Here is a 13,894-nt window from a genome sequence, read left to right as displayed (position 1 = left end):
TGATTTCTCACGAACGAGGCCAATGGCCGCTAGTGTCGCTCCAATTTCTCGCGGATTTTGTTCATCAAACATGAGCTAAATTTCTTCACTCTAGTCAAGGGACAATGGATGCTTTGGATTGCCTAAAACTTGTGAGATCGATTTAATTTTATCTTTTTCTCTTATTTATTGGTATTTGCATATTCCCTGATTGCAGTGCTTATGGTTGTTTAATTAATTGATTGTCTTGGATCCGGATAATTAGTTAATTTAATAATCTATTGTCAATTGAGGTGTTAAATCCGTAATTGTTTAATTGTCTCAAAATAGTGATAACTGGCATGATTGGGTTTGTGTCAGGGGAATACGCGGGCTAATCTAAAATAACCCTGGTAGTGCGTTATTTGGTTAGAATAGGGCTCCTCTAATACGTAAGGCAATTGGGGAATTAAATTCTATGGGCGTACCTAGGATTATTTCTCAATTAGAGCAGTGATTAACGGGCGTACCTTGATCACCGACACAGTAAGGAGGGGTTGACTGCCATCGCCTGTTTGGTAGTTATAACCTATTTATTAGTAAATAATTGGAATTGCCTTTGCTTATCGATGATCAATTGGGTGAACCGTTGCTGAAGTTATTTCTTGGCTAGATCCTTAATTATCACTCATTTGATTTCAGTAATTTGTTATTTAATTTTTAGTAGCTTTTTAGATTTTAGTTGAATTTCTTTGATTGTCACATCCTGCATAAAAACACCCCCTTGTCACTGTGAATTTGAAAAGAAACAATTACTCCCAGTCCCTGTGGATTCGACCCTACTTACCACTATCTACAGAAATTACTTTTAGTTTGAGCAGGTTTTATTATTGCACAGGCTTCGACAACCTGTCAATTTTTGGTGCCGTTGCCGGGGACTGGTGCCAGATTAATTTGTTTCTTTTTGAGTTTATCTTGTTTTCATTTTTTTTAATTTATTTTTCTCTTATTTTTTTTTATTATTTTTTATGGCTGCTAACATTCCATATTTTGATGATAGACTGGACTTTGTTCCTGAATGGGGTTATGAGACTCATGTTTTTCCTAATGATCAATGGGCTGTTGCAAATTGTGGAACTTATTTTGATTCAGGTTATTCAACTGACACATGCCCCGCATTTCAAGATAATCTAAGCGCTCCAATTGATACTTTTGGAGATTTTCCACCCCAATATCAAACGCAGTATGACCCTTATTCAAACGGGTATGATCAAGGATGGTGGGATAATTCCAATTTTAATTATGCGACGGGGCCAATGGATTTTCAACAGCAAGAGTCTCAACAATCATCCTCCGTGTCAGGTATGTCTCTTGAAGAAATGATGGAATTACTAATTGCTAATACAAATCGATTTCATCAGGAGACACAAGCGGGCCTAAATCGATTTCATCAGGAGACACAAGCGAGCCTTCGCGACCTGGCAGATCAACTATGTCTATTGACATCCAGAATGAATCGATTGGCTTCTCCAATGGAAGAATTGCCCTCAAAAAACCATTGTTGATCTAGAAGAAAATGAGAGTGCAATTTGCTTGACTGGTGATGAGGAGCTGCAAGAGTGTCAAAATGAGAAATCTACAGATGCAGTTGAAAAAGAAGCCAAAAAGGAAGAAATGGAACCCCAACCGCAACCCATTCAAGTGAAAGAATCCAGTGAACAATCTCCAAATGCGGTGACATCTCCTCCACTCCTTCATCAATATTCTCCTGACTCTTACTCTTCAATTCCTGTTAACGAAATTGACTTTATTATACCAGACAATTTTGAATTTCATGACAGGAATAAATTAAGAGTGGCGATGGCGAGATATCTTGAACCAATAAATGCAAGTGGGGGAGGAGTGAATGGAGAATGCAAATTATCATCGACTCGTTTGGCGCCATTCACTAGTCCATGGAAGCCCGTAGCTCGTATGCTCAAGGATTATTCTATTTACGAGGGTTATCAGGACTATATAGAGGATGAAGCATTAAGACGAGCCACAAGATTTTATCCTCCCTGAGCAAATATGACATGTCTAGCCAAAGACATTAAAGAAAGGCGCTCACTGGGAGGCAACCCAATTATTTCTTTTAATTGTTTGTTTTGATTTCGTATGATAGTTTAAATATGTTTTCCTTGAATTTGACTGATTTCGGGTTTCAATTTTCGTTTTTGATGATTTGTAGGTGTCTTTCTGTCATGACGCGGGCGCGTCATGACGTCTGGAGAGCTCACGGTCAGAATCGTCAGCAGGGGTTCCTGCCCTCATGACGTGCCCGCGTCATGTCATATGGAGAGCTCCAGATTCCGTACCTTCATGACGTGCCCACGTCACATTTGCGGAAAAGGTAAGAATTAAAAAAAAAAAAATTTTCTTATCACCGTAGCTTTAGTTTCCAAAATTCAAAAAAAAAAGAAATTTAAAAATTAATTTCCGTAGAAAAAAAAGAGAGAAAAAAAAATAAAAAAAAAGAAAAAAATATTTCTCACCGTAGCTCAAATGGAGCCTAAAAAAAAAAAAATTCTTTTTTTTCCTTTTTCTTTTTCCTTCTTTTCTTTCTTTTTCTTTCTTTCTCTTTTCTTTCTTTCTTCTCCTCTGCTTTTCTCTGCGTCGCACGCCGCTCGCATCTTGCTCGTACGCCGCCGCAGCTGCTGAAGATCCCACTGCGCGCCGCCATCGCAGCCACCCGCCGCTGCCACGCGAGCCAACCAGCACGCCGCGCCTCCCCCCAGCTCGCTCCCACCTCTGCAGCAACCCCAGCTACACCTGGCGCGACCCTTTCTCTCTCCCATCTCCAGCCGCACGCCACGGCCGAGCCCACATCTCCCCTGTCTGCCGCCTCTCTCCACAACAGCCACAACAGCCGCCCTGAGCTTCCTCATCTCCTCCCACTTCGCACTACACCACCAGCTCACCTGCGACCCCATCGTACGCCGCCACTGCGCGGCTCTTTTTCATCCTCCGCCCACAGAGACGCCACAGCCCGCATCCACGAGGACCAGCTCCACCAAGCGCCATCCGCCCACTTTCCACCGCTCGCCACTGCCGCTGCGTGAGTGACACCGACGCCGCCACCTACCTCGAGCTCCACCAGCGAGCTGCTCCTCGCTCACTCCATCGCGCGAAGACCAGGCGAGCACGGCCCGCAGCCTCTCACCGCCACTGCGCACCTCTGCTCTCCTTCTCCCTTTCGTTGCCGCAGCAACCCAGCTCTCTTGCGCACGGCGAGCCAACTAGCTGCTGCCCATGGCTTGCTCTCACATCGCGAGCCTCCATGTCCCCTTCCTCAGCGCCGCCAATCCATCAGACAGATTTGGAATCAACTGGGCTCCCACCTGTTGCTTTAATTAGTGCATCAATTCGAGTAATTTGTTGGGAATTGTTTGGGTTTCGATGACCCAGAGTTTCTGTGGAAAAGTTGGATTATTTCTGTGGTTGTTTGTTGAATTGGGTGGCATTTGCGTTGCTTGTTGAAATTGGACGAATTTACTTCAATTGTTGGGAGTGTTCTGTCCATTGATTCCAGTGTTGATTTCACGAGCAATTCTATTGCAAATCTGGTTGCAAATCTGCAGTTGCATGTTCATTTCAATTACAGATTAGGAAGGGCTTTATCTATGATCTTGGACAACTCCCCTGTGCGAGTCATTGACTAATTTACGGGTTTAATTCTTTCTTGGGTTGGTTTTTCGTCTTCAGTGGACGGGGTTCCCACCTGGGTTCCTCTGCTTGCTTTGTCCATTATACTTTTAGCCCTCTGTTGACTTTCTTTGGAGATTTGGAATTATTCACTGGTTACTGGATAAATATTGGGGGTTATTGCTTGAATTGTTAGGACTGTAGTAGCGCAAATTTCTGGGTTGTTTGTTGAATCGGAAGGGCATTGTGACCCCTGCATCGCTTCTTGAAGTTGGTTAGCTAATTTTGGTTTATTGGGTGTGTTTAGTCTCTTGATTTCACTTGCCTTCTGTAGTCGTTTCAATTGAGTTCATTTGCTGCCTTTGTTGGAGCATCTGTTGCGAGTGTGGCATTGTATAGCTTCTACTGTTGGCTGATGCATTGGTGGCCATAGGTAGCGTTTACTCTGCTCTGTTATAGCTATTTCATTAATTTTGGACTACGTTTTGCACCAGTGGTACCGGTTGGGGTATTTTGACTAGCATTTGTTATTTCCAATTGGTTGGCTACCTGATTGTGATTGTGTGGTTATTCTCCAATTTCTATACTGCTATTACTGGAATTGCTACTTTTGAGTTGAAAAATTAGCTGTCTATTTGGAGGCTTTGTTGAAATTTTGGGTGGACAAAGTTTTGCATTTGCTGGTTGAATTGAGTTATGATGACTCAGAACTTGGGCGCGTACTTCCACCACATCGATTTTCCTCCACCGTTCCCGCCTACCCCGTAGCCACTTGAGAGGGAAGTTTCGTTGTCCTTTTCACTTTAACTGCTTTATTTCCTCCATTGAGGGCAATGTAGGATCTAGGTGTGGGGGGGCAGCTGTGCTAGTTTTTCTACTTTTTAGTTTTGCTTAGATGTTTTTGCTTTCTTTTTTTTAATTTGCTATTTGTCCACCTCTCGTTCAATTTCTTTCTTCCTTTTTAATGATTAGCTCATAAGTGATGCCAAAGTTTGATGTTGGATTATTGCCTCTATTTCTGTTATTGCCAAATTTTAATAATAAAAGGGTATTAAGTTAATGTGGTTGAGTCCAAAAATATCTATTTGGTGAATATCGATGATTGTTTTACTCTTATAATTTTTGGTTAACTTTCCTAAGCATAGGGAATGATTATTGGCATTTTCATGTGAATTGGTCCGGTTATTAACTTTAGTTCTCCATGTTTGAAAATGAGGCTAGCTGATGCAAATTTTCTTTTAGTTTTTGAGTTATATTGAGTTTTTGTGTTATTAGCTGTGAATGAGAGTTGACTGTACTCCGCTAGTATTTACTACCGAGTAACCGGGGATCTTCACCAAAAGTGTCGATTCTCGCGTCAAAAAGTAGTAATTGCTATGAGTACGTGGTCACGTGGCGATAGAAGCTGAGTAACCGGGCTCCTTCATCTGGCCAATGTTGGAGTTCGCGTCAAAAGGCTCAAATGGCTAGCGACTAAGTCTTTTGTTACTATTAAAAAAAAAAGAAAAAAAAGAGAAAAGTAGAAAAAAAAATGAAAAAAAAGTGAAGGTTGTGTTAGTGTGTAATAAAAGTCAGCTTGCCGAATTATGGATTTAATGTTGAGATTTTGGTTAATAGTTGGACCATTTGCTGATAAATGTTATGCGTCATTCCTTTTTCTTAGATTAGTTAACCTGAAATTAGAGGAGTTTGTGGTTTAGAAGCTAACCGAAGTGATGTTTCTTGGATCTTGATCACCCATGGTTGATATATATTTTTCTTGGTATCTTGGCAATTTGTTGGATAGAGCAATAGCCATTATCAAATATTAGTACTTGTTTGCTGTTCTCATGCTTGAGGACAAGCATGGTTTAGGTGTGGGGGAAATTGATAGGTTGCGATTTTATCATTTATTTTATTATTAATTTCTCCTATTACCTGACCCAATCTGGATTAATTGTTAGATTCTACTCACTTTTAGTATTTTACATATATTTCAGGGAGTAGAACGAAAATACCATAATAAGTGCCGATTTGACAGTTATCAGGAAAGAGTTCAAGTAGCAGGCATCCAGGGTATTTTTGGAACAAGGAGATACAAGTCCTATTTGGTAATTCACGGAAGACAGTATAAAAAGAAGAAAAAAGGAACGCAGGGGAAGTCTTCTTCCCCCTGGGGGAGCCGCCGCACAGCAGGGAGCTGGCTTCCCTCTTAGTTTCTCCATTGTTTAGTTTAGCCTAGCTTTGTTTGACTTTTCCATCTTTTCGTCTTCTAGTAGGAACTTTTCCTCTTTAGCTTTTGATAGTGGAGTTCTCCTGTGCATGTCAGGAGCCTTACGAGGAATTGAATCATTGTTTGTGGTTGCTAGTTTCTCCTTATTCAATCGAATAAATTGATTTCTCACGAACGAGGCCAATGGCCACTAGTGTCGCTCCAATTTCTCGCGGATTTTATTCATCAAACATGAGCTAAATTTCTTCACTCTAGTCAAGGGACAATGGATGCTTTGGATTGCCTAAAACTTGTGAGATCGATTTAATTTTATCTTTTTCTCTTATTTATTGGTATTTGCATATTCCCTGATTGCAGTGCTTATGGTTGTTTAATTAATTGATTGTCTTGGATCCGGATAATTAGTTAATTTAATAATCTATTGTCAATTGAGGTGTTAAATCCGTAATTGTTTAATTGTCTCAAAATAGTGATAACTGGCATGATTGGGTTTGTGTCAGGGGAATACGCGGGCTAATCTAAAATAACCCTGGTAGTGCGTTATTTGGTTAGAATAGGGCTCCTCTAATACGTAAGGCAATTGAGGAATTAAATTCTATGGGCGTACCTAGGATTGTTTCTCAATTAGAGCAGTGATTAACGGGCGTACCTTAATCATCGACACAGTAAGGAGGGGCTGACTGTCATCGCTTGTTTGGCAGTTATAACCTATTTATTAGTAAATAATTGGAATTGCCTTTGCTTATCGATGATCAATTAGGTGAACCATTGCTGAAGTTATTCCTTGGCTAGATCCTTAATTATCATTCATTTGATTTTAGTAATTTGTTATTTAATTTTTAGTAGTTTCTTAGATTTTATTTGAACTTCTTTTATTGTCACCTTCTGCATAAAAACACCCCCTTGTCACTGTGAATTTGAAAAGGAACAATTACTCCCAGTCCCTGTGGATTCGACCCTGCTCACCGCTATCTACTGAAATTACTTTTAGTTTGAGCAGGTTTTATTATTGCACAGGCTGACAACCTGTCAGTCTGTTATAAACTGTAACACATATATTGAGGAGATCTCAATCTATTGATTAAAGCTGAAATCACACAATTTAAAAATTCTCGATTCAAATCCTTCATTCTTCCTCCCTGCTTCTTAAATATTACTCCTCCTCCGTTAAAAAATGAACTGCAATCCATAGGTCCACCGGTGAGGCTCACAACATATGCTGTGAGATCTTGATATATAGGTTCATAATGTAGGAGTGTCAACGAGTCGGGTTTGAATCCGGACCTGACCCGGATCCGATAAGTGTCAAAGGATCTTGATATGTTGTGAGATCTTGATATATAGGTTCATAATATAGGAGTGTCAATGAGTCGGGTTTGGATCCGGACCGACCCGGATCCGATAATATTTTCAGGTTTGGGTTTAAAAATATTTCCGATACCCAGATTCGAATCCGTACCCATTTACTCTAACAAAAAATAGGTCGGGTACTGAACATATAATTCCAATCCATATCCGACCTGGCCTCAAATAATGTATTAATAATTATAAAATATAAATATTTTTAAATATATTCTTTTACCAAATTAAAAATTTAGTAATGATTTTGTAGATTGATTTGCGGTCAGTTTTGGATTAACTATTGTGAGTTGTTTGTGTTTAGTTTTGTAATTTGATTTGTTTAAATTTGGAAATTGAATTTGTGATTGGTTTTGTATTTAATTTTAGAATGTTTAATTTTGAACCTTTTCTTTCCGGGTAGACTTGGATTTGACCCTAAATCCATCGAATCCGGTTTTGAATCCAATTCCATCGAAATCCGTCATATTCGAGTCTACAATATAAAACGGATTCATGTTCGAAATTTTCAATTTTAATCGAACCCGACCCATTGACACCCTAGGTCCTTAAGGGGAAAAATTCAAGTTGACGATACGAAAAGCTGTAAGCCTGTTAGTTGTATGTGATTGGGTTATTTGATAGCGTTTGGCTCTTTATTTGATAGCGGGATTTCGTTTTTGACTTTTGATGGGCGTAAAGTTCTACTAATGAATGTTGTACTATTTGTCCAGTGGTCTTATTGTACTGGTCCAGTGGGTGCAATTGTTAAATACTAAATTTTAAATAAAAGTAAAACTAAATTTAAAAAATATTTTAAATTAAATTTAAAGAAGATAATAACTATGACTTTGTTTGGATTAGCTGTTTTTTAGGATGTTTATAAAAAAATTTACTGTAACTGTGTATATGAAAAACTTTTATTGTAAATTTTTTTGGATTGTTTTTAAATGTATTTTGAAAATATATTTTTTGAGTATTTTTATAATTTACAATTGTTTTGGGATATTTTTTAAAAATTTTACACGACTCACCACTATCCCCTCTCTTTTCCTCCCCCTCTCTCCTTTCTCTTCCTCTCCTCCCCTCCTCCTCCTCCCTCTTTCCTCTCCCTTCTCCCTTCTCTTCCCTCACCTCACCTCCCCTCCCATCCCCCCAACCCCACCCCAAACCCTTTTCCCACTCGCAGGTGGTGGCTGCGACTTTAGTCACCACTCTAACCACAATCGTCTTGGTCGCGGCTTCTGGTCACGATCAGATTTGATCATGACTAGAAAGGTTGCGGTCAGTCGAGGGGAAGAAAATTAGGGGGTAGGAAAAGGGAAAGAAGAAAGGAGGAAGGAGAAGGAGAGAGAGGAGGAGGACAAAAGGAGGAGAGAGGAAGGAAAGATGAACAGAGAGAGAGAGGACAGAAAGAGAGGGTCGTAGGTGTGGGTGTGGGGTGGTGGTGATAAGGTGGTGGCCGTGGTGGTGGAGAGTGATGGGTAATGGTGTATTTTTTGTATATTTGGAATTGTTTTTGATATATTGTATGAATAGGATGTTTTTGGAGTTGTTTTTGTTTGTGTATTACTGTAGCATTGTAGATCAAAAAATTGTTTTTCAAATAAGTTTGAATCCAAACAGAGCCTGCAATTGGTGAACTACAATGGAAAAGTGGATTCATTTAATCACAAATTTGAAAAAAAATAATGTTTTATTCATGGTTTTAAAACTGTAAAATAATGTTATATCCATGGTCTTAAACTGTAAAATTGTCGATTGGATTGCTTTGTGGGCTAGGTTGAGCTTCAAAACTTGAGGGATTCAAAAATCATTTTAAAATTTGCAAACCAGATACTTGTTCAGTCACAATGATAACTCAAACTAGAATAGTTCTTATTAAACCAGTGTGATTCTTGATTTGTCCATCCCTGTTCAATTCTTCAATTCAATTTCCCCCAGTTGTGTGTATGTGTGTGTATGCATTTATACACATACACACATGTGTGTGTATTTTTTTTTCTCGAAACGATAATTGGTTGTATTACTTGACAAAAGATTTACAAGTACGAGCAAATGCTCGAATGAACTTTACAAGCGGCTTTACTTGCCACTAAGGAAACCAATGTTCCTCATCTAGAATAATGCCCAAGGCATATTTACTAAGCTTAGTGCTTAGTTGATTGTTATCATTATGAACTAGGCAAAAGGAGCACTTATGAAACAAATCTCTGAGTTGTAAAATATCGTCCACAACAGTAGCCAATCTGATATCGCTTACACCTGCTGTTCGAACCTGATTGAGGAGCTGTCGGTTTGGCACTTGAAATTGCACATCCCTGAATTGCAAAGTCGCAGCTTTACACATTGCTAGCTTCAGTGCAGTTGCTTCGTCTAGCAGTCCTGAACCTGAACTGCTTTCTCGTAGTGTCCAACCTCTTTTTGCACCTTGATTTCCTTCCTGCAAAGTAATCCCAATACCGAAGCAAGACTTTGTCATATCTCTAGTTATTCCTATCCTCAATATCAAGCACCCATGTTCAGGATTTCGCTGCTGATTCTGTTGATGTAGAGCTTCTGTTTCATCTGTGCTCATACTAGTTCCCTTCCTATCTATTTCCCCAAGTTCTAACCATTCCTGGTGCGCCTTCTGGATTGTCTTCCATGGATGACTTTCCTTACCATTGAACTCCTCCTCATTTCTGTCTTTCCATATCTGCCAGAGAATATGGACTGATAGAGCAATATGTTGCCATCCTTCAGCTCTGGTTCTTGCATCTAAAATTTCGATCCACCATCTTCTGAAACAGCCTTGGTGTTCCATCATACCTTCCCATTGAATGGGGGCCAGCTTCCATGTCTGTTTAACTTTGCTGCAATTCAAAAGGGTATGTTCAATAGTTTCCCTGTCTTCTCCACACCTGTTGCAGATGGGATCACCTACTTTAATTCTTCGAAATATGATGTCTCGCACAGGCAGTGCATTGTTGAGGCATTTCCATAAGAAAACCTTCTGTTTCTGCTTCACCTTCAGTTTCCATAAGTCCTTCCATAACCTTTGGGATTGATTTTCCAGAGTTGTAGAACCCTCCAGCTGGTTCCTTTGCTGCCTGATATCTTTGTTCATAACCAGTAGCTTGTACCCTGAGCTGACTGAATAATGGCCACCAGCCCCTTTTATCCAAAAGTTTGCATCCTCCTTTCCTGCTAAACTAACAGGGATTGTCAAGATAGTTTCTGTATCTTTTTTATTAAAGTGTTTGAAGACTAGATTTCTGTTCCATCTTTTCTGGCAAATTAGCTCATGTACTTGCTGAAGTGCATTATCAGAATTTCTCGGGGTTGTCACTCTTCCATCAAGTGTATCCGGAATCCACCTATCTTCCCAGATATTAGTTTTCCTCCCATTTCCTATCTTGCGTCTGGTTCCTTGTTCCACCAACTCCCGGGCCCCCATAAGACTCCTCCAAATCCAAGAAGCATTGTTGGGAACTTTGCACTTGAATATAGATGATCGTGGAAAATATTTTGCCTTCATGACTTGACTAACCAGCAAATTAGGTTGTGTTAGCATCCTCCACACCTGCTTGCCAAGGAGAGCTGTATTGTAAGCCATCAGATCTTTGAAGCCTAAACCTCCCATGTACTTGTTTCGAGTAAGCTTTTTCCATGCACACCAATGTATTTTATTCTTACCATTTGCCTCCCCCCACCAGTAATTTGCCATTAAGGAACTAATTTCCTTACACAATTTGGATGGCAGCTGGAAACAGGACATGGTGTACGTTGGCATAGCTAAAGCCACAGATTTAAGCATTGTTTCCTTACCAGCTGCACTTAATAACCTGTTTTTCCACTTTAGCATTCGCTGGTGTATGGAAGTCTTAATAAATCCAAAAAGCTGCTGTTTTGATCCTGAAACTACCATTGGTAGTCCAAGATACTTGCCCTGACTAACTCTTTGCATATTCCCCATGGTTTGACAGATCTCGTCCATCAATTGTGGCCTGACATTCTTACTGAAGAGTATGGAAGACTTTTCCAAATTTATCTCCTGACCTGACCCCATGCCATACACTTTCAGCACCCTCCTTAACTCATTTGCCTGATCCAGATTAGCTTTGCAAAAGATCACAGAGTCATCTGCAAAGAGAAGGTGTGTTATACTAGGTCCCTGTCTACTAATTTTCATCCCTGCGAGCTTCTTAGAATCTGCCGCCTTCCTGATAAGGTTGGATAGTCCCTCAGAGCACAGAAGGAATAGATAAGGGGATAGAGGGTCCCCTTGTCTAATTCCTCTTTTTGGAATTACAAACTCTTTAACCTCCCCGTTTATATTAAACGAGTACGACACAGACTTCACACACTCCATCACCCAGTTCCTCCATTTACAGTCGAAGCCCATTTTTTCCATTATTGCCTCCAGGAAACTCCATTCAACTCGATCGTACGCCTTGGACATGTCAAGCTTCACTGCCATGAATCCCTCCTTACCTTGTTTCTTGTTTTTTAAATAATGCATGTACTCATGAGAGACCATAATATTATCAAGAATCTGCCTACCAGGAATGAAGGCAGATTGATTTTTACAAATGCAACAATGCAAGACACTTTTGAGCCTGTTTGCTAAGATTTTAGCTATCACCTTATATAAGGTAGTGCAAAGACTTATGGGTCTGAATTGCTTTAGAGATGTAGGAATCTGCACTTTGGGAATTAGAGTGATAATAGTATGATTAACACTCTTTAGGAGGTGGCCAGTATGAAAAAACGTCTGAATAGCCTTTATCACTTGTTGTTTGATGGTTGTCCAGAATTTTTGGAAAAAAAGTGGTGACATACCATCAATCCCAGGGGCTTTTTCTGGATTCATAGAGAAAATTACAGATTTTATTTCTTCTTCCAACACTGGTTTTAACAGGTTTCTATTCAATTCATCAGTGATGGTATGGGGAATACCATGCAAAACCTCATTTAAGTCCCCTCCCTCATTACTGTCCAGCAAAATCCTATAGTAACCTGCTATTTCAGTACTCAACTCCTCCTCACTCTCTGTCCATGTTCCATCCTCTCTCTGGAGTTTATGCAAGCTGTTTCTCCTTCTCCTTCCCTGTACAGATGCATGAAAAAACTTTGTATTTTTGTCTCCTTCCTTGAGCCATTGTATCCTTGATTTCTGTTGCCAGTGCTTCTCTTCTTCCTTGTAAGCCTTACTTAACTCTTTCTTAAGGGCAGCCATACTAATATTTCTAGAGTTCCCTCTAACTTCTTTCAAGTCGCATAGCTGCTTTTTAATAAGCTCAATCTTGTCCCTAGAGTTAGCTTGGAAGTTGTTCTTCCATTTTAGGAGAGCTACACGGCAGTTCTTAATCTTTGTAGCCACTTGATACATCCTTGACCCCTCCACCTGCTGTTCCCAAGCAATCCTGATTACCTCCCCAATGTCCTCTCGTTTTAACCATCTTTTATCGAAAAAGAACCTGTGTTTCCTTCTGCTCGAGCTCATCATTGTGTCGAACATCAGGATGCTATGATCCGAGGCATAAGAATCAATATGCCTGCAATTGACCTTATCAAACACCTGAAACCAGGGGTAGGTGCAAAGACCTCTATCCAACCTTTGTTTGACTTCTCCCTCTTCCTCCCAATTGTTGCACCAAGTCCACGGATGACCAATAAATCCAATATCCAGCAAATAATTTCCATTAATAAAATCTCTGAAGTCATGAAAGGATTTCTCCTCTCTACGAATCCCTCCCCACTTTTCGTCATTGGAGACTAAATCATTAAAATCCCCAGCTATCATCCATCTATCTCCCCACAATCTTTTCCGATTAGCTAAGACTTTCCATTGTTCTTTTCTAATCTGATGATCACAGCTCGCGTAAATTCCTATAAACCACCAATCAGTATTAGCTTCCATATCCTCCACGTGAGCTTCAATGGTAAAGGAAGTCATAAGGACCTCAAGAATTTTCACCTCATCTTTCCAGAAAAGAGCCATACCTCCTGCCTTATGCATAGCCTCAACCACCACCATTTCTTCAAATCTTAAAATGTTTTTCACTTTTTCTAAATATCTAGTCCTATTTTTGGTCTCACTTAAAAACACTAAACTTGGAGAGAAGAGGTTATTAACCTCTCTCAACTGGGGAACTGTCAAGGGGCTCCCCACTCCTTGGCAATTCCACACCTGGACCCTCATTTACCCCCTGGGGTCCTTATAGGGAAGGACCCTTCACCCTCTGCCCCTAAATCCTCTGAACCTCCAACTATGTCGAGCTTACTCTTTTTCTTTTGCAGGTCTTCACCCTTATCAATATCCAAATCCACTTCCAATTCATTAATTTTTCTCTTCCCAAGGTTTTTCAGATTCCCCAGATTAATACTGATCCCTTTTAAAGCCTGTTTACGTTTACTAGGAGCTCTCAGAGGTCTCTGAGCCCTTCTAATATGCTTCCTAACAACCTCTTGCTGCTTAGTGATGCTCACATCATCTACTTGCATGACCATAGGCTCATTTTTTGCCTCCTCGGTGTCAGCCTGCACCTCGAAATGCATTTGCTGCTCCCTCAAAATAGTATCTCGTTCTCTATCCACTTCCATGAGCGGTTGTCCAACCTTTTCCTTCCCCGCCAGCTCTTCTTCATTCTTTGTTAACCCCCCTTCTGAAGTGGACATAGGGACCTCTACCCTCACTCCTCCTATCTGGCTAGGGAA

At 40.2% G+C, this 13,894-nt stretch overlaps 1 protein-coding gene across 1 annotated transcript; it reads right to left on the bottom strand.

The window, feature by feature from the left end:
• Nucleotides 1-9,287: 9,287 nt before the first annotated feature.
• Nucleotides 9,288-13,214, bottom strand: LOC113780229. The gene has a single exon (XM_027326041.1). The coding sequence runs from the start codon at nt 13,212-13,214 to the stop codon at nt 9,288-9,290; it is 3,927 nt and encodes a 1,308-aa protein (XP_027181842.1).
• Nucleotides 13,215-13,894: the final 680 nt, after the last annotated feature.

Source organism: Coffea eugenioides, chromosome 8 (assembly GCF_003713205.1).
Source record: "Coffea eugenioides isolate CCC68of chromosome 8, Ceug_1.0, whole genome shotgun sequence".
Lineage (NCBI taxonomy): Eukaryota > Viridiplantae > Streptophyta > Magnoliopsida > Gentianales > Rubiaceae > Coffea > Coffea eugenioides.
The sequence above is the reverse complement of the archived record's forward strand: the minus strand, read 5'-3'. Positions and strand labels throughout refer to the sequence as shown.

Coding starts and splice junctions, on each gene's coding strand:
- LOC113780229 (XM_027326041.1), bottom strand. CDS start 13,214: ATGGTGGTGGTTGAGGCTATGCATAAGGCAGGAGGTATGGCTCTTTTC.